The sequence below is a fragment of the Ambystoma mexicanum genome, chromosome 13 (genome assembly GCF_040938575.1).
Source record: "Ambystoma mexicanum isolate Mex_15411 chromosome 13, UKY_AmexF1_1, whole genome shotgun sequence".
Classification (NCBI taxonomy): domain Eukaryota; kingdom Metazoa; phylum Chordata; class Amphibia; order Caudata; family Ambystomatidae; genus Ambystoma; species Ambystoma mexicanum.
Genome location: NC_090938.1, coordinates 445,680,125 through 445,702,207, shown reverse-complemented (window position 1 = coordinate 445,702,207; position 22,083 = coordinate 445,680,125). Strand labels below are relative to the sequence as shown.

At 47.5% G+C, this 22,083-nt stretch overlaps 1 protein-coding gene across 1 annotated transcript in view; it reads right to left on the bottom strand.

Moving 5' to 3' along the window:
* The window catches only part of LOC138521324 (mucin-13-like), a 757,642-nt gene that overhangs the window by 159,249 nt on the left and 576,310 nt on the right, over nucleotides 1–22,083 (bottom strand). Inside the window, exon 9 of the mRNA XM_069634079.1 lies at nucleotides 1,947–1,984. Coding sequence (XP_069490180.1) covers nucleotides 1,947–1,984 — 38 coding nt within the window. The remainder of the gene's footprint in view (nucleotides 1–1,946; nucleotides 1,985–22,083) is intronic.

The following is a 22,083-nucleotide window of genomic DNA, read 5'->3' as shown; positions in this document are numbered from 1 at the left end:
TACCCATTCTCCTTCCATTGCCTATCCAATTTCTGACTGATGTACTCCTCCCCTCCCCAAAGCACACAATCCATTTTATAGCACCCTTAACCTCCACTTCTTCATGGCTTCGACCTCAACTGCAGCCAAGAGTAAACTGCTCAACCTCAGGGAATTCTGCCCCTCCTCAATTAGAACTAAAACCCTCACACAATCCCTGGTTGTCAGCTGCCTTGACTACGTTTCCAGCCTTCTGCTTGGTTTTCACCTCTAGTCCCCACTTCAAAAAGTATTCGATTTTGCCTGATGGACCCTCTTCCATCTTCCCCACTCTTTACCCACCTCCAAATAGTGCATCCATGCCAGGTGACTTTCATGAAAAACGGGCCCCCTTTAACTTCTGTCTATTTTTTAAATCTGTGCAGGAGCTTGCTTGCCCCTACTTGTCTAACACTACCTCCTGCAACTCCCCCCACCACACCCTCTACTCTAGTACACTCCCCAGTCTCTTCATTGCCCGTCCACCCTTCAACTCATCTGCTTCCGCTCAGGGGTGTTGCTAGGTCTGGAAAAGATCCAGGGCTACGCTAATGTCAGACTCTCGGGACTCGGGGCTAGCTAGCCTTTTGGTTGTAGCCTCTGCGCAATGGTCGAAGTGGGCGGGAGCAGCTTGGAGCGATGTTCCTCTACTTAAACAAAAAAAGTTATACTGTTCCTAAACGTTTCTTTTTTTAAATAAACCGTTCCGGAATGGTTTCATTTTATAAAAAAAGTGTAGGAAGAAGTTGAAACTCGCACTTCAGTGCACTGCACTGAACGTTCCCTTAAACAGCAGGCGCATGTGTTTGGGGGTTTGTATTGCGTGTGGGAGGGGGCGTGGTGATGGGGCTTGTGGGGAGTGGGAGCAGGTCCGCAGAGAACATAGTTCCACTGCTGCTTTTCATACACTTTGACCACTGCCCCAGAGCTTTTATTCAGGGTTACAACCAAAAGATCTGGGGGTACAGCCCTCTTAGTCCCCCTAGCAACGCCTCGTCTTCCACTCCTTCTCTCTGATTGTTTCACACCATTGGAATACCCTTCTTCATGTTGAGAACTCTACAATCATACACTCCCTTAAACCTGCACACGAGCATGCTCCACTTACTTCCACATTCCTCGCCCTGTCACACTAAACTGCAATTAACTCCAATGTACATACTCCACTACATGCATGTAGTCCCTTCAAACTGATGTAATATGTCTGTCCTGTCCCCCAACTATGTTCCATGTATAATCCACCAACAACTGGATCACTACCTCCCCCACTTGTGTATGACACCTGACTCAGTGTTGCTTTGTTGACTCTAGAGTCCCTTTTTTAATGAATGTTTCTGGTCAAAACACCCTGTTCAATAAATGCGAATACATTCTTGCACCGAGGCGCCACTTTCCGTCGTGCACATATCACACCATTTAGCACTAAGGCAAAGATTGCCCTGATGCAAAAACACATTGAAAGAATAGGACTTTGGCACCCCAGGGCTCTGCAACCTTTGGCTCTCCAGATTATTTGGACAACAACTCCCATCAGCCCTAGCCAGCATAGTCAATGGTGAGGGATCATGGCAGTTGTAGTCTCAAACATCTGGCGAACCGAACGTTGCAGGCTACTGCCCTACCGTAATGCTAATAAGGTGCAAATCAGGAATGTTGTAAAGTTTCTAAAATGAGACCCCTGGTCGGGATATTATCCCAACATATGCAATCACTTTTGGGATAAAAACGTGCACCACTGACCAACAGGAGGTCCATTTTAAAATTGATGTCTGCTAAAGGGGGTTTAGTCTGGGCTAGCATGTTAGATAAATTGAAAATTAAAAACAAAATCATTTGAATGAAACATTCCTAAAGAATTAGAACTCATATTTCATTATACAATTGAATGTGGATCCACAATTCGAAAATTGCAGCAGGCAGCTACTCACTGTCATCGCAGTTGAACCCCGCATATCCAAATGGGCACCTGAAACAAAGAACGTCTCTGTTCAAAGCACGAAAGATGTCAAATACGTATGCAAACACTTGGACAATGCATGTTCTCATCTTTTCAGTTATACAATTACAGCAATGTCAACATGACCAGGACATTGGAATGGCGTATTATTAACCCTGATCACAAAACATTTCCGCATACTTTATTAACGTGAAGGGAGCCATTGCCAGTTTACAGGGGCCAGTTTACAGGGGAAACACAGCTCTTTTCTTTATGGTCGATACCCCACATTTTCATGAAAAAGACTCAGCATAACTAGACCTGTGTTTGGCGGTTTCCATACAGCGGTTAGTACTCTGAAAAGGATGCAGTACTACTGTGTTAATGGCAGAGAAATAGGTTCACGCACTGGCACTGTACGAGGTAAACCGAGCAAGGACTCAAGCTGCAGATGCTAGAGAGATCAGCCACAAACAACACTCAAGTGTCACATACATGACGCGTGAATTTCAATCATACCAAATATTTAGCATTTTAACCCTCTGCTTCATAACACACTCTATTAAGGCTTGAAAAATGTCTGAGCCCTCTTGTCCGGGTTTCACCGTGAGTTTGACTTCGTTTTCTGCAAAATGCAGTGCTTTGCAGTCTGCGGACGTAAAACCAACTGCTTGCAATCTTCTGCTAATTCCTGGAGATTGACAAATCATCCCAGAATGGTTTCCGGGACATTTTACAGCCGCATTATTTTGTGGTGTGCCCCTTGCGATATGTGAAGTCGCGGGCCTTGACAGCGACTCGCTGCGCAGCAGAAATCACACAGTGTTCCAAAACTACGTCTTCTTTATTTCACTGCACATCTCAACTGCCCAACACCACCCCCCCCCCCCCCCCTCCCGCATCAATTCCCCTCCCGTCCTCCCGCCTCCCTAATCCCGGAACAAGTGTCAACATGACACCCCTGAGCCTGGTTCCCCCTCTGTTCCTTTCCATTCTCATACTGCTAAACGAGATGCTGCAAGCCTCAACTAGCTGGGTGGCGAGAAGTCAAGTGAGACGTGTCAACCCAACCTGCGGTGGAGCTGCTGAGAAGCTGAGGGAGTGATTGCGGGGTGGGTCACAAGTGACAGAGACGCAGCTGGAGAGCTGAGAGGGTCGCTGTGAGAGACAGAAGTCAGACACAGCACTGAGAAGTCAACCGAGAGGGTGTGGTGCACAAGAGTTAGAGGCAACACCCTGAAAAACCGAGGTGGCCGCTGAGAAACACATGGCGCTGAGAGCGTCACTATGAGGAATAGAGGCCTGACACAACACCATGAAGTTGAGAGTCTGTGAGACAAATGCATTTAAGGTATCTCTAGTATGCTGAGCGAGATTCTGCAAAGCACAGATCTTACATAGGTGAGTGTGGAGCACAGAAACACCTTAAGGACGTAACGTAAATGAAAGACTTAGGCCTTTCATTCATGTCACGTCCCATTTTCATTCATTTGTATGGCGGAGAGGAGGGGCAGAACGTAACTCATGTTTCCGCTGCCCCCTTCCTGTCCACCAAACAAATATTCATTCATTTGCACCAGTATACACTGGAGTGTAAACGCAATGGGCCCCCACTGTCAAATTATGGATACTAGCAAAATTAACCCCCTTGTGTGTTCTAGGCTACTTGAGAAGGGTCAAGAAGCCATGAACCACAATCCACTAGGAGACTGTGGAGTTTGTGCCCTGGCTTCAAGGGTAAAAACCACCAGGACAGAAGGACTAATGGAATGTTGGACCGGTTACCAAACAAGTGATCCGAAGTAAGGCACTACGCGTCAACACTGTATTCTGGGAATTTGAGTAAACTCCCAAAGTATCAAACATGAAAGGCATTGATTAACATAAGTCAAAACTGCCTTCTGGGAATTGGAGTAAATGTCACAAAGCATGTTATCCTCATTGTATGTGGTGGTAAGGGTAATCAAGTTGACAGTAGTTCCTCAGTAATTACCGCCAAACTCATAATGAGGTCCAATGTCTCCCATTAGATCAGATCATTTCAAACAATAAACAAGGGCAGGTAATATTGTATTTATATTTCTTCCCTGACTTCCATCTCAGGATTGGGTGCATTTTGGGACATTTAGTGGCAGTCCAATTAATTATCATTCATAGGAATTGCTTAGAATGAAAAATCTGGGATTCAGATCAGAGTTCTTAACCCAATCCACTTCTGACACCACATTTGACGGGGCGTCCACCACGAATAACCTGCTGACGCAGTCTGACAATCCAAGGATGTTTACTGTAGATTTTACTACAGATTGACTGTGGGTCTGGTGGGAGATTTTTAGAGCCTCCTGGGTTTTGGGGAAGTTTGGCTCCTAAGCCGTTCCTCTCGCTCCACTTCCCACCGGTTTACCCCTGCCCCCGCCCAGCCGTCCGTAACAGAGTATTAGTCGCTACCGACATGGGACACCTAGATGACTTTTCTCGGTATACAGTGTTAATAACAAAAACCAAAATAATGAATGAATTTATAACAAAACATAAATAATGAAAAACAACGATTTTTTTAAAGAAACTGTGTGGTGGTGGGGTAAAGGGTTACATCTTGTGGGGAGGGCTTTGGGTGGGTTTTTAGCAACGGTAAACAGGGGTTTGGGGGGCCCCCATAAAAAGAGGGAAAAAATGCATTATTGTTGTGTTGTTATACATTCATTCGTTATTTATTTATTTGTTAAAAAGATCATGGAACCCTTTTCTCTTGGATCTTCTAACTTTCCCATGCTTCATCCCGCTTAGTGTTCCAAGGGCGATATAGGGAGGGTGCCTTCTTCCACACTGTGCCACCAACTCACCACGCATGCACAGCCTCACCTGCCTCTTCCCTGCACTGGGTCCCACAATGTTTTCCTCCCACCACTCAACTATCCCTCAGGCCTCACACTCAGCATCCCTACCTCCAATTCCTCCATTCACTACAGTCAGTATTGCCTACTACCTGCAATGTAACCTCCGATATACCACTCTTCGCTCTCTCCCTATTATCTCACATCCACTATAATTCTACTACTACTACTGCTTCTCTGCTCTACTACTCCTGTTTCACTATTTAATATCGTTACTACCACCTCGCTACTATTGTCTCACTACTACCACCTCTCACTTCTACTGCCATCTCTCTGTTCTACTGTTGCTACCACCTCTTCTTTCCTTTGCACTCGCTACTCTCTCTACCACCCTCTACTAACACTACCTCTTACTACCACTATCTGTGGCTCACCCTACTACTCCCACTAATGCTCCCACCACTTACAACTAGCACTTTCTCCTCTCTACACCTATTCTATTGCTACTCCACTCACCCCTAACTCACACACACAAACACTCCACAGACCCTTCTCTTCAGTAACCTCAGCACTCTTTTAGCACCTTCCTCTTCTGGTCTCTCAGACGTCCTCCTCCACCTCCTGTCCTCACCAAACTAACCCACACCAACTTTTATTCAGACTATCCCTTAAATAACCATCCCCCCTCTTAAGATTGGCCAACTTACCCTGACCATTGAATTACCTTGCTCTAGGGGTGTGTCAAGGGGAGGGTTTAGGGAGGGCTGATAAGGGCATGTAAGCCCCGCCCCTTTCTCTACCATGCAGCTGGTGGCATTTCTAACTTGGGCAGTGCAATAGCCCCTAGGGAATCCTTGCTCCCCTTCGTTCAGGCCTTTTGTATTCCCTAGGATCCCCGGTGGGCTAGTAGGGATTACATTTCCATGGCCTTCATGGAGGCATGTATATATTATATGGGATCCCTGGTGTTTTAGTGGGCTTGTCAGGCTGTCCTCTAGGCTTTTATTTGTAAAATACATACCCTGGTGGTTTAGTGGGGCTGTCTCCTTTGAGTGCGGGTTCCAGGTGGTCTGCTCTCTCGTATGCGCCTGCAGCTTCCCTCGGTTCATCTGTGACATCCCCACTGCCTTTTCCCAACAGGCATGGTGGCCTGAGGGCCTGCTGGTGCTGCAGCCGCTGGCCTCCACGGCTTACTGTGGCAACCCTCCCTGCTCCGGAGTCACCCGGCCGTTCCTCTCACTGTGGCCCAAGGGCCCCCATCGGGCCTTCTCTTCCTGCCAGCAATGTGAACCCATAGGCCAGGTCCTTTCAGACGAGGTAACAGTATCTGAGATGGATGGGGATACAGATCTTACTCATACATCAATAAACAGACCGACTGAGGAAGTTTGGCAAAAGTCAAAGCTGTTTTAATAACAAGTCTTTAAAACAGGGAGTACAACAGACATCAACGGACGACGCACAGAATGATCTCAATGCATTTCATAAAAAACATTTCGACCGCAAAAATTTGTCATAAGTGACATCACACTATGTGGCAAATAAGAAAACCTACGGGAGATTGTGATTGGTCAACGGGGAACATCTATATATACTTTCTATGGGATACGGGACGTGATTGAGTCTCTAAGATCAGGTGGACAATTTAGCCCATCCCAAGTGCAAGTCAGCTTCCGTGTCAGTCCAATACTCAACATACTATTGGCTTCTCAAACTATAGGGCTTCTTAATACAAGTCTTTAAAACAGGGAGTACAACGGACATCAACGGATGCTGCACAGAATTATCTCAATGCATTTCTTAAAAAACATAATTTATATAGCAAAGATTTCTCATAAGTGACGTTACACTGCCTGGCAAAAAAGAAAACCTATGGGAGATTGTGGTTGATCAACGGGGAACAACTACATATACTTTCTATGGGATAGAGGGACGTGATTGGGTCTCTAAGATCAGGTGGACAATTTAGCCCATCCCAAGCGCAAGTCAGCTTCCGTGTCAGTCTATTACTCGACATAGTATTGGCTTCTCAAACTATAGGGCTCCATAGGTGGCCAACTATGATTGGTTGGCACGCTTATACCCTTCTGGAAATTCCACTTGCTAGCAGCACCCAAGCTGGTACCCCAGGTGCCAGAGGGTGGACTTGACCGTGTCTCCCCACCCAATTAGCCCAACATCTATCATCACTCCTGCGGTCTGCCATTCAATTAACTCCTTTAAACTTGGCCTTGCAGAGGCTCACTATGCCTGAGAATAAAAGGGACAGTGGCACGGCCTTACCTTCTAGTCTCGGTGTAGCTCGCCCCAAAGTCTATTTTCATCTTGTTAAGAAGGATTTCTGAACTCTGTTCTGGAGGAGCAGAGGTTCAGAAGGCCAACCTAGTTTCTTGGAACAGGGTAACCTCTGGACAAGCCAGACCAATCAGGGTAGTTATGGCAGGCGGTCAAGACAGTCTCAGGAGGGGTGATGGTGACTGAAAGACCTCAATGAGCATACACAGCAAGGACACTCACAAACTACTCCAGACAGGTGTTATATTAAAAATATAGACACATTTATTACAAGGCCTTTGTAACATAGACCATAGCAAAGAATCACAGTAACACTAAGTAAACCAATACATCACACTCAATACACTATATATATAAGACCAATGGGGTTTAAAGAGTTAAACGCACGAAATATGTTGACAACCTAAAGGGTAAGAAAACAGGCAGTGCAGGTAATCTTTAGACCCAGTTCCACATCAATAATACACCTAGCTAAAAGCCCTACGAAGAGAGGAGCCTTGTGCTCAATAGTACATGCACGCGCTTGTGCCAATGGGCAGGATAGGGTCTCTTCAAGGGTCTCTAGCAGCTCAGGAATGTGGATGAGGCGATGCAGAACAAGTTCCCACTATTCAAGATGGACCTCCACTTGAGGGCAGAGGCAGTTTGAGAGTGCGGGATAGAGTCGCTATTTCGCAATAGCCGTAGAAAGGAAAGGGGCCCTCAGGGGCCACTCGTGCGTAAAAATGGGCTCATGCGCTAGGGGCCACCGGTTGGGGTAAGGACTACTCACCGGTCCCCGATGCAGGCAGACCCAAACTTCGCCAGTACAGTCCACTTCGCTGGCAGGTTCGAATGCGGCAAAAAGGACGTCTCGGCACCTTGTAGTTCCCAAGATACAGCAATGATTCCCAAACGGGACAGTGGCGATTTCTCCGCTCCGGGTGGAGGAATCGGCCCAGTTTCACTGCAGCAGGCTTCAGGGGCAAGAGGGTCACCAATGCAGCGAACTTGCACAGGCCGTTGCCGGGGCAGGGCAACACGGCAACCGCATTTACTCCGGTCCTGGCGCACTCGTCTCACTTCAGACCTGGGAATGCCAAGTGTACGAAACTCAGTGTAAGGGTGCTGTGGAAACACAGCTAGCAGTATACCAATTTTCGAGGGCCTCCTCGAAACGGCGGCGGTGACAGAGCAAAGCAACTGGGTAAGCTGGTCAGCCCACTGGTTAGCCCAGGGACACTTCCGAGGAAGCTTACTTGCAGGGTTTGATAAAGGTGCCGAGAATAGTTGGTACCACTATTCCAATGGGTCGAAGCGTCTTCGCAGACCTTCTAGGACAACCAGATGCAGAGGGGTCCCACGGGACGACAGCGGGCTCAAGGTGCCAAACCTTCCAGCGGGTCACCAGCGGTTCCTCGACTCGGCTTCGTGTTGTAGGATACTTGGCTCCTATCTTTTGTTCGGTGTGAACTCAGGAGATCGACATGGTAATGGTGTTTTCAGCCTCCTCTTATCCAAAGTTCCCTTCGCGCCAAAACGGAGAGGACCCAATGGGAGATCTGCTCACAAACACACACTCCATACCTGGACCAATCACAGACCACGGTGGTCCCAGGCATTCAGGGAATTCCAGACTCTCTGGCACCCAGGATGTGTATTGGGATCAGACATCCCAGCCCACATCCTGGAGGCACACACACAAGGCATGCAGAAGCCCGTGAAAGCATTGGGATTCGCGGGAAAGTGCATGACCAAATAAGGACTGACCCTGGCCGACTCGACCTGGGGAAGGTGAAGGGGCAAGATGGCCAAAGGACAGGACAAAGAACCTCGTGGCATGGCCATTTTGGAGCCAGGCCACCTATTCGTGCCAAATGCGGTTAACGCGGTTAACATGGCAGGAAAGGGTTAAAAATAATGCGAAAAGATAGCTGCCACCAGTCCTGTCCGTGACACATCTGCACAGTTCATAAAAAGTCCAGCGAGAGTTTCTAGGGCCTTTGGAAATTACCAGAGACCCAAGTGTGCTGTATGGTAAGATACATTGCACGCTTGTTACATGTTGCACAAAAGCTGCAACATGAGGAAAGGACTAAGGGAAACAAAGTCTCCCAGTACTGACTGTCATAAGGGCATGTCAGTTTCCCCATAAAAAGTGAGCGAAAGCCCAGAGGAGTGCAGCTGAAGGCTGTGCTTCTCTGGCAAAGTCAGTCAATGGTGTCTAAACAGCAGCAAAAAGTTTGGGGGTTGACACATGGAGGGAATAATTACATACAATTATGAAATCTTTCCTAACACATCTTAACATGTGACTGGAGACCATGGTTTTGAGCTCTTTTTTGTATTAAACACTCTTAAACACTATTAAATGAAGAAATCTTGGCACCCGGAGCAACTTCCGTTCCACCTCAAACAGGAGATTAGCTTGCTTCTCACGTTATTGTATCTTCTTGAGTACATGGCAAGGCTCTTGGTGGCCCCAACTCTTGACACTGGGCCAGGCAAGCCTTTCTCAAATCTTCCTTGCTGCCAACTATCCTATTCTGCAGCGCCACACTTCCATTCACGGGGTCCAAGTTTGCTAAAGTGCGTTGTGGAACATCCAGATTCTCTACATTCCTATGTATATACACTGGTGCATCGCCGCAATCTATTCACTACGCAGCCAGCCTTATGATTACTACGTCTGCTTGCGTTACTGCATCTTTACAATTGTAAAATGGTTTTGCATTTTCTTCAGTGCTTCTCCACACGTGTAATCTTCATTTTGCACCCAAAATGTTGCTTACTTCACTACTTCATCATCAGCTTCTATAAAATCTATATTCTTACTTTATTTGCATCTCTTCTGGGTGCGTCACCTCTACTTCACGTGACGTCACCAGTCTTCTCTTTCATCATTTTCACACTTCTTCTAGAATTTTCTTCAGAAGATCGTCATTTCTCCGCAGATACATGTAGGGTTTTCTCAATGGATACCTTGTTTCAAGACCTTTCGCGATATAGGCACTATTATTGGCTTTGCGCATGTCGCAATTTATGGTTGCCAACATATAGGCAGAATAGGAGCGGAACTTCTGGTAGAGGTACTTGGCTCCTCCTCTACAACTGCAGGGCTGGCGCAGCTAGATTCTTGCTGCCGAAGATAGTGGCGGCTGAGAGGGGGTCCGTCCACTGGCACTCTGGCACCCTGGGGATGTTCAGGGATCGGACTGCCACCCATCTCTGACAGGGCCTTTAAGGTGGCCCTGTCACAAGCCCCACTTGTTGTTTTGGCCAAGCTGTACTATAAACCCAAAATAAATGATTGTTTGCACTATTGTTTCATCTTGATCTAGTCATTTATCCCCGTCATCTTTGTGACAGCTGACTTACAGGTATAAACGCTATATCAGAAGAGGCATTTTTAGTGTACTTGTAGAAACATATGTACTTTCCAAGAAGGTCTGTGAGAAATGTGGTCGGTGGTGGTCATAGTGCAGAACAAAATGGTGACTTGCTTATCTAAGGACGAGAGTGCAGCATAATTGTTGATTGTCCCTTTCCTTGTTCAATACAGCGGTGTAGTCTTCATCACTAGGAGTCTGGGATTGGCCCTGTGCTAACAAACAGCAAGAGCTAGTGACCATTCCATGTTCTAAAAACATAGGGCCCGATTCATGGAATGGGGCGCAGAAATGGTGCAAGGTCTGCGCACCAAGAAGCACTCTGCGTGAGCCCTGGCGCAGAGAAAATATTGCGCGCCACGCATATTCATGGATTTAAAGACGCATTACTAGCTGTCGCGCAAGTAAAAACAAGCTGCGCGAGGAACGCCCACAACACATCCCAAGCACACCAAAAAACAAACAAAAGGACTAACACGGCACAAGCCTCTGCACCACCCCTGGCCCACCCTCCAGTACCCCTGTGAGAAGGCGCACCTCACCTTGCAAGCCCAGGCTGCACCCCAGCGAAATCACGCATCTCACCTCGCAAGCCCAGGCTGCACCCCAGCGAAAATGTGTGCCATCTCTCGCAAGGTCAGGCTGCACCCCAGCGAAATCGCACTCCTCACCTTGCAAGCCAAGGCCACACCCCAGCAAAATCGAGCGCCTCATTTCGCAAGCCCAGGCTGCACCCCAGCGAAATTGCGTGCCTCACCTCGCAAGCCTAGTCTGTACCCCAGCCAAAACGTGTGCCCTCCCTCGCAACGGCAGGCTGCACCCCAGCGAAATCGCGTACTGCACCCCGCAAGCCCAGGTCGGACCCCAGTGAAAAAGCGCACCTCACCTCGCAAGCCCAGGCCGCACCCCAGCTAAAACCTGGCAAGGTCTGGACAGGGGGACCAGCAATTACTGCCCGACCCATCTTATTATCCTATTTTTCATACTACCTAAAAAACTGTTTGTTGTACATTTGTATGCTAGCCACATCCAACGCCCAAGTCAATTGTGTTGCTTAGCCGAATCTTGCATCTAAATAGTTTGTGCTAGCCGGTCATATTTCGCATCTAGGTAGACTGTGTTAGCCAGCCATATCTCAAATATAAGTAGACTATGTTAGCCAGCCATATCTTGCATCTTGAAAGATTTTGTTAGCCAGACATATTTCGCATCTAGGTAGACTGTGTTAGCCAGCCATTTCTCGCATCTTGATAGATTGTGTTAGCCGCCATATCTCGCATCTATATAGATTGTGTTAGCCAGCCATATCTCACATCTTGATATATTGTATTAGCCAGCCATATCTGACATCTAGGTAGATTGTGTTAGCCAGCTATATCCGGCATCTAGGTAGATTGTGTTAGCCAGTCATATCTTGCATTCAGACAGACTGGGTCAGGTAGCAACATCTCACATCTAGGCAAATTGTCCACTGTTGTACCCACAGCAAAGGCATTTACTCTCTGCCTGGTATCCCAAATCTTGTAGTTACTGCCTGCATGTTATACCCCCATCTAGGCGTTTCTCCATCTCTATACAGGTGTCCCACCTTCTAGGAACTACTGCATTTTACTGCCTACTGTTGTATCCCCCATTTAGGAGTTTCTCCCTCTACCCAGGTGTCCCAAATCTAGGTACTGCTGCATTTTACTGTCTACTGTTGTATCCCCATTTAGGCGTTTTTCCCTCTATCCAGGTGTCCCAAATCTAGGTACTACTGCATTTTACTGTCTACTGTTGTATCCCCTTTTAGATGCCCCTCCTCTTTCTAGGTGTCCCAAAACCCACTGTTACTGCCCCCACCTTAAACGTTTTTCCTCCTGACCAGGGGCCCAAAGGCCAGGTAAGTACACATTTAGTGTTGTACCCCAGTTGGACATGTCCCCCTCTACTCAGTCACATAATCTGAAGTACCCTTCCCACAGATTAGACACCATGCCACACACGGGGAAATTCAGAGCCGCACACTTGCGCACCGGCAGGCCTGACGGGACCCACCACACCCCATCCCAGCCATCCCCAACACACAGCCCATCATCCCTACCCCCACCATGCCTCGCAATGCTCTGCCCACCCTCCAAATCCCCAAGGTGTACGTCCCTGCTCATCGCCTGCTCAACCCTCCTGCCCCACACCTGCCACACCCGCCACAGATCTTGCTGCGCTCAATCAAGAGCGGCAAGAGGTAGAGCGGGAGCTGAAAACATTGACCCTAGAAACATAACGGACCACCAAGCAACCCAAATAAAACAACCTTCTCACCCAAAACCCACCCAGTAGCTAATCATCCATACCCTCTGCTCACACCTCTCCTGAACAACATAGCACCACTGCCGGAACTTGCGCTTCCCTTCTCTTATCACAGCAAGAGCAGCCCTGGCCAAAACCCCAGCCTCCACAGTCCCCCACTCTCACCCACACCCCATGGGCTGCCCGAAGATCAGGAAAGTCCTAGACCAAGGCCACCTCTGGCCCTGCCTAGCATCACCCATTCTCCAACCCAGATCTAAATACTGGGCACATCACTATAGGGCCCAAACCTGCCTGCGGCACCCAATCCAGTCCTAGCCCTATTCCCCTCTTTGCCCATCCCCTGGTCCACCTCCAACCACCCTCGCCTCCTCCCCACACCACCCATTCATCTGCCCCCACCCACCCCTTTCCACAACACCCTCCCCTGGTCACACACTCCACCAACCCCCAGCCACCCCCTTTCCTCTACTCCTGCTCCTCCTACCATTCCCAACCCGACCCACCCAGCACTTGCAAGCATACCCCACCAACTCTCTTGCACCCTCATCAGCGCCAGGTCAGTCTTCAAAAACGAATTCCACATCTTTAACCTCATCAAAAAAGAAAATCCAGACATCCTTTTCATCACAGCGACCTGGTTTTCTGACGACTACGAACCCATTGCGCATGAGGCATTCCCACTCGGGTACAACCTTACTGTTTGGAACAGATTGTGAAGGGGTGGAGGACTCGCGATACTACTCAAACACCAATTACCACTAATAACTAAGGACACCTCAGCGGAAACCACAGACTATGAATCCCTTCTGACAAAACTCTCACCCTCCGCCTCTCACAGCTTCCTACTCATCTACAGACCCCCTGGCTACAACAAAAATGTTGCAGACACGCTCTGCAATGCTCTGACAACCAACCTCACCCTCCATCCAACACTTCCCATCCTAGGGGATTTCAACATCTGGTTTGACTCACTCTCAAACCCCATGAACCAATCTCTCACAGACAACGTAGAAGCATTCAACCTTACACAAAGCATCTCCACCACCACCCACACTGGAGGTCCTACCCTTCATGTGATCTTCAACACTACAAACATATCCACACTGCTCCCATGCCCCTATCATGGACAGATCACTCAGCAATCTTCTTCTCTGTACCACTGACCACAGTGGCAGGCGCCCAAGGCCACGCCCGACCTCGACCATTCCCCTCACTCTGCTATGGAATAAAGTCGTTATCACCCCAGACCTAGCCAATTCCCCCATCACACTCTTTGGCCGTTGGCTCTCCGGTGCCCTTACACCCCTCACACCAACAAAACGGACCACTCAGAGATCAGGACCCACAACCAGGTGGTATACCGCCAACTGCAAATCACTAAAAACCCTCAAGTACCATCTGGAACGGACATGGAGAACCATCCCTACGGGCCAGCACAAAACCGCCCTAGCAAGATTAACCAGAGCACACAGATTAGAGAATCAGAAAAACCAAGAAAACATTCTATGGGAGCAGAATCTTAAGCTCTCGCACCCCGAGCAAAACTGCATAGAATCATTTCTGAATTCAACTCCCCGGCCTGCTCTACCCCCTGCCCACCCATCTCACAATCCCTATGTGACACCTTATCAGAACACTTCCACAAAGGCGCTATCAACAGACACTCCATCATTATCTCTAAATTGGAACACATCCCCCCGCTCCCTAGCCACCCACAGCCCAACCCCTCTCAAAACCCCCCTTCGATACAAACCTTCACCTCTTTCACCCCAATCTCACACCAGGATTTCCTCCTACTCCTAGCACAAAGCTACCCCTCTGGCTCTCCTCTGGACTCCTGCCCACCCGCTTCAAAAACATCCTCGCCTCAACCTGTGCAGGCAGTATCGCACGCTCAATCCTCAACAACTCCCTAACACCGGGAATCTTCCCAGAAGCCCTAAAAACCTTCTACATCAAACCCCTCCTCAAAAAACCTACACTCGACCATCTCCTCCCCCAGAACTACCAGACAATCTTCAACACCCTCTTCATGGCCAAACTCATGAACCACACAGCATACAAGCAGCTTGGCCTTTTCACTGAAGCCAACAACCTCCTGGACCCTGCGCAATCTGGTTTCAGACCACCCTGAGGGACAGAATCCTCCCTAGTGTCCGTCTGGGACGACCTAGAAAGAACCGCTGATGCAGAAGGCTACGCTGTAGTCATCCTTCTTGACTTTTCTGCCACCTTCGATACCATCAATCACACTATCCTCCTAGAAAGGCTACACTCTTTAGGAATCAAAGACACTAACCTCTCTTGGATCTCCTCTTTCATCTCTAATCGCTCACAAATCATGCTCCTCCAGTCGTTCACCTTCACCTCATGACCAGTAACAAAAGGGGTCCCACAATGAGCATCCCTATGTTCCCTGCTCTTCTACATCTATCGAACCCCCTACGCCTGTACTCATCTGCTCCCACAATCTTACCTGCTGCAACTACACAGACAACACCCAGATCATCCTTAAAATTCCCAAATCACCAGGATCCAACCATCCAGATCTGTCATCATGCCTCTCAGATATCGACTACTGGATGACAACCAACCACCTCATCCTCAATTCCTGGGAAAACTGAAATCCTAGTCTGTGGGAAAACAGCGCTCCTCCCCCAACATATTCCCTGGCCGCATTCCCTAGGCTCCCCACCGGCAACGTCCACCTCAGTGAAAACCTCAGTTGCACACTGGACACGGATTTATCACTCTCACAGCACATCAACACTGTATCCAAACCTGCTTCTTCCATGTACGCATCCTCAGGCATATCTTCACTAAACTCACCTATCCTCACCATTTCTTCACCATCATCTACATCTTCCCCTCTCGCTTATACTAGGCAAACTGCCTTTACCTAGGTGCACCAGCATTTCAGCTAAGGAAATGCAAAGAATCCAAAATGCTGCAGCCCACATTAACCTACCTATCAGAGAACACATCAGCGTCCTCCACTCCACACTCTCGATAGGCGCACAGAAACGCTGACCCAAACACAACAACACTACTATCCTTCAATATCGAATTGATGCCGTCAGTGTTCACAGCGGCACACCGTGACACACTATTGTCCTCCCCAAACTCAACAATTCTCCTACCCATCAATACCCCACTGATTTCTCTTGAAACACTCTCGTACTCCACACTCTTGATAGACGCACAGAAACGCTGACCCAAACAGAACAACACTCCTATCCACCAATACCACACGGATGCCGGCAGCGTTCTCAGAGGCACACCATAACAAACTATCATCCTCCACTTATCCCTGCTCCCCTCACCCCTCTCCCCCTAGGCCCTTCTCCCACTGCTCAGACTCTCGTTCCAGGGAGACCACGAACAGGAGACCAGCCAATCACATTGGATCAGGAAAAAATAACACTGTCCAAACAAACGGTACGTATACCTTACACCACATCTGTGGACACAGGCCACAGGTACGGCCAACTATTTATGCACCCTAGGTTGCAGCTATGGCTATACTATTCCGGTCCAGCAGCACATATAGCCGTCCACACTGAAAACCCTGACGTACCTCAACACCTCTGCCATTAGTATACAGTGACAACCAGTGAAAAATATTTGGTGTAGCTAGGCACATCTTCAGCCCTAGCACTCTATCCTAAACCACCAACAGCACCCAACCACGAACCTGATCACCATGCTGCTTACTGGAAGTCCAGCCAGCCCACCTAAATCCTAACCCGGCAAAAATGCACACATGCATCCTTTAAACTCTGTCATGGTTGGCGTTCTGTTCAACCAGATGCTATGCCTGTGCAAATCCTTGCCGGCCATTCTGATACCTCCCATGTGGACTTTGGCTTGCTATCCAACACATTCTTGGCAGCAGCTGATAGCCTTGCCCCCCTTAAGAGGTCAAGACCGCCAGCACGGCCTATGCAGCCGTGGTTCCCTGAGGAGCTCTGGGCTATGCGCCTGAAACATAGACAACTCGAATGCCAGTGGAGACTCTCTTATGCCTGGCAGTTAAACTTGTGCTGACTCAGGCCACACAGCAATATCATCGTGCCACTTCTAATGCCAAGCAACTGTTCTTTGCTTCCCTGATTGAGACTTCTCTCAACCAGCCTAAAGAACTTTTCAAGGTCCTGCATGGCCTTTCCTCAATGGCTCACGATCCGGTTCCTCCCTCACAGAACTCTGTGACTCACTGTCTTCTTTTTTTGTCAACAAAATCAAAACTATTAGGTTCAATATGAGTGCAGGGCCACCTCATTTAGCTGCCCCGTCGCCACTTTCTGTAGGGCTGTCTGGTACTGCATCTTGGTCTGCTTTCTCCTCTTTCCCTGCCACCGATATCGCGGCTGCTATCCGTCGTCTTAACTCATCCTCCCACCAAGATCTGATCCCACTTAGCATCAGTAAAACCATTGTCCCCACCGTATCCACCTGCTAACTACAGCAGTGAACACCTCGCTGTCGACCAGGGTAATTCCAGCCCCCCTCAAACATGCTACTGTTATCCCATTATTGAAAAAACACTCACTTGACCCTTCAATCTGAGCAAATTTTCGGCCTATCTCTCTTCTCCTCTTTCTTATGAAGCTTTTGGAATATCTAGTGTGTCCTTTTCTCACCACTTTTCTCGAAGAATCTTCCTTCTTCCATTCTTCGTAATCTGGTTTTCATCCAGGGCTAGAAACCGAGAGTGTCCTGGTCTCTGTTATGGATGACCTAGCACGGACCATTGACAAGGGTGGCATTAGCTCTCTTTTGCTGCTTGATCTTTCGGCCATCTTTGGACACCATTGATCATGGTATCCTGCTGGGTCGCCTAGTCGGAGCTGTCCTCTCGGGCCCCGTCCTGGCTTGGTTCACCTCTTTTCTCATGATCGTCGTCAAACCCTCTTACTTCCCCCTTTCCTCTCGGAGGCGGTTAATCTTTCCTGTGGTGTCCCCCAGGGGTCTGCTATCTCCCTGGCCTTTTTCAACATCTACATTCAACCGCTGACCAAATTGATCTTCTTCCACAGCTTCCTCGCTATTCTTATGCAGCCGATATGCAGATCCTGGTGCGCCTTGACTTGTCCGTCCCTGAGTCAGCGGATAGGTTCGGATGTGTCTTGAGGCTGTGGGAGAATGGATGCAGAACAACTGGTTCAAGCTGAATGGTGACAAGACTGAGGTGCTGGTTGTAGGCCCTCTCACGGCTTCCTCTCTCTGGACCCTTGATTGCTGGCCATCCTCTCATGGTCTTTTTCCGAAACCTGTCACTACTGTTAAAGATCTTGGAGTGAAACTCTCTTCCTCCCCGTCTATGGAACCCCAGGCTAGCACTGTTTGCCAAAGAGGCCACTTTCAACTCAAACTCCTACGCGGGTTTCTGCCTTTCATTCCTGTGCACTTTTACACACCTATGGGGTCTGCTCTTGTATCTTCCTCTATCGACTATTTCAATTCTCTCTTTCTGGCTCAACCTGTTTATATCCTGCAGCATCTTCAGGTCCTTCAAAATTCCACTGCACGACTAGCCACAGCTACTCCCCGTTGCTGCCATATCCCTCTGATTCTGACCCATCTCCATTGGCTCCCTGTGACCAAGCGCATCCACTTCAAGTCCCTATGTTTGGTTCTCCACACCTTCTATGGATGCGGTGCAGAATATCTACAGGCTTAATTCCGGCTCTATGTTCCTGGACGGGCCTTACCCTCGGCCGATGCCTGTCTGCTGCCCGTTCCTGCAGTAAAATATTGCTGCATTGGTGGTCGTGCCTTTTCCGTAGCACCGGCTGGGCTTTGGAATGCTCTACACCAAGATGCCCTCTGACAAACATTGCGCTTTAGAAAATGCCTGTCAAATAAAATCAAATTTAAACTCTTACAACCTCCTACACATGGACAGCGGTCACAGAGGGCATTGCAACCACAAAGTGCATTGAGGCCATACAAATGGGGAAAGGGCACTTCATAAATGATTAATACAATACAGTATCTAGCCATAGCACCGAATGCCATAGCAATGAATGCCTTGCCATCTAAAAAAAGGCATAGGAAAAAAAAGCATCTAATGCAGTTTTTCTTTAAGGTAAAGGGTTTATTTTAATTGGATTGGATTTTTAAAGTTTAAGAAAAGGGGGTTGGGATCCCCCTCCCCCATTAATGCATTTGATGCTTTTTTCGGACGCTTTTTTTTAGATGTAAGGAATTCGATGCTTTGGCATTCGATGCAATGACTATAAACCATACAATACAATACAATACAATACTCCAATTTCTAAAAGATGTAAGAATTTACAAAAGCCAGAAGGTTTAAAGGGATTGCTAATTTTATCTGAATGTAACCTGGATGACCGAGTGCACTCTACATGAAAGTCAGTGTGAATAACATGAAGCATGGTCCAGGTTGTCTTGAATACAAGTTGTGACTTTCAGTTCTGTGGCTCATAAGGTTTCTATAAATAGTATTTGGTTTCTGTCTTCAGTTACATCTTCTTCAGAGTTCAGACTGTCACTGTACAGTTTTTCCATTTGCCCGCCCCCTTGCAGTGGTAAATGCACCCCAGAGCACTTCAGTCATTCGCAAGACCATCAATTATGTACGTAATTGTGGCCACAGGGGCAGACTATACCAGCTTGAATTTAAAGAGAACTAACAATACCATTACTGATTTGTACAGCCCAGCACTGTAGTCAATATCGCTACTAATACCCTGGTGCCATGGAGTTTCTTTTTTTAATAAGGAGTGCAAACCTGTCTAGCAAACACAGAAACGACAAAAAATGAGGCTTCCATGACTGAAAAAAAGAGATACCGCTGTCTATTTCATTGCCACCAAGACACAGGAGAGGCACACATTGGTGAAAGGCCTCGAAGGAAAACAATAAAGGTACATTTGAATAAATAAAAATAAATATAAAGTGTAAGTTGATCGGGAGAGGAGCACGAGGAGGCTGCTGTCAGAAAGCTCCGAACAAAGGCATACATAAACCAGTTTTTAATAAACAATATCACCCAAGTGGGCAGGGTTTCACAGCTAGTAGCAGGCCACCACCTGAGTAAAGGGAAAAAGCAATGGCAGGATGTTTAACAAGGACTTGGCAGCACCACTGCCAGACGGAACAGCTTTGTTAAGCTCATAAAATAAAGAGTGAAAAGGGCCTAGCGTGGCCAGGGAATGGTTAGGTTATGCTATGTTATTAGGATGCATACAGTGCACCGCTGCCATGTGTATGGTGTCCAGGAGCTCTGGTGGATCTGAAAGAGGATGGGTAGGTTGGTTACTCGGAGGAGAGGGGAAAATGCAAGATTGCTGTGCTCTTGTGCTGATGTGTGCAGTCTGGTATTACCTTGAGCTCTGCATGCTGGTGAGTTTCTAGGTGTTTTGAGTCAAGAGGGACGTGGTTGTGTCCAGGAAGGAGATCACGTGTGCCCATGGGGCTAAAATGCATTGGCTGGGGTTGAGGTATGTAAGCTGCTTGTAGAGGTCTAATGTTCGGTGTGCTGTTTGGTGGGAGAGTTAACAGGGAGCCGCGAGTGAGTGGTTGGTTTGCATGTAGTATTTTTGGGCATGGAACTTAAGTAGTTTGGGGTAGGTTTATCAAAGGGGCAATTTTAAATAATCTAGCTGTATACTCCAATCTAGACGTGCATACAATGTATCTAGCTGCACAATGAAATTAAGCTGCAAAATGAAACGATCCAGTTGCACCAATAAATCTAGCTGTGCATAAAAATGAATCTAGCTGCATAATGACTCCATGTGGCTGCAACAGTCAATGTAGATGCGCACAAAATCACTCTGGCTGCAAAGAAGCCATTTAGCGACACAATGAACGAATCGATCTCCAGAAGGAATTGGGAATGAAAGGAGGGTGCGTAAATCAGTCTTATGCCATTATGCTGTCCTTTCTATGCCACTGTTACCAGAACCCTTCTCACCTGATCCCATTGCTGTCACACCCAAAGTCTGCCTCGTGAAATATGTTTTGGGCCCTTCATCAGGAGGGTACCCACAGAGCCACTCTACGTCCTCCTTCGTCCACCTACCCCCATCTCTCTCTGTGAGCTGTCCTCTCACTTTTTCACTCACCAGTGTCTCGCTAAGTAAACTGTCCCCACTGCTCCCTGCTTGCCCCAAACTCATTTACCCCATTGCCGGTCTCCTGATATTGGGTCTCCAAGCCGCTGCTAGTCTTCATGCTGCTTCAACCCCCTTTTGTGGACGGCTCTGCGGGTGGGTGTACCCAGAGATGTATTTACAACAAGGCCAACTAGGCCCAGGCATAGGGCAGCAGATTGACAGAGGAGTGGCATTTTATTGCAGTTTATTTTCAATGTACTGATTTTAATTTCTTAACTTTGTTTTTCTGAGTCTGGCTGGTCCACAACACTGCCCACGTAATTTTGAGCTGCTAGCAGCCAATCATTCCAATCTAACAGCTAAAGTTATGGCCCAATATATATACATTATGCTTGATATTTACAAAAGCTTTATTGTTAGGGTGACCTTTTTTAATAAAAAAAAAGGAAATGCGTACCAAACCCATCATGCTTTAGGTATTTAGCACATACAAAGTAGCAACCACTTTTATATTCAAATACACAAAAAATGGGGGGTTTCCCAGAAAAGTAAAGGTTAAAAATGATGCATCATTTTACAATATTAAACACATGCCTATGCTTAAGGCATGCACAGAGCCCCAACAGGTGGCACTAAAATGATGTTCAGAAGCAAGCACTAATTCCCCTTCACTGCCCCACATTTCAGAGGTCCGTGGCCACCTAAATCCGCAAGTGCATCAAGAAGCCTGTGAAAGGATACCCACAGCCATAGACGGGTGAGAACAAAAACTGTGCCTATGGTACACACCGTTTCACAGCTGTGAAGAAGGTGCCCCGTGAGGGTTCCTAGTGATTGCCTCGACATCCAAAGCATCGAATGCAAAAGCCTCGAAGAAAAATGCATCAAAAAATGCATTTTTTTATATGGGGGGTCCCCACCAACCCCTGTTTTTTCCCCTTAAACCCCATGTTAATAAAAAAAAAACCTTTACCTACAAAAAAAATGCATTAATCGATGCATTTTTTTTTTTAGGCTTTTGCATTCGATGCTTTATATTCGAGGGAATCACTGGATACCCCCCGTAAGGATATATTAATTCAGCCATCTTTGCAGTAGTTACTCAGCAGGTAAATGGCATCCCTGCTGAGTTCGTCATGTCTTTGACATTCTGCTGCATGCTCAGAAAAAACTGCAAAGTATCTCACACAATGCATAACTGATGTTTATTAGTAATCTTTACATTAATTATTTTTTAAATACAAGGTAGGACT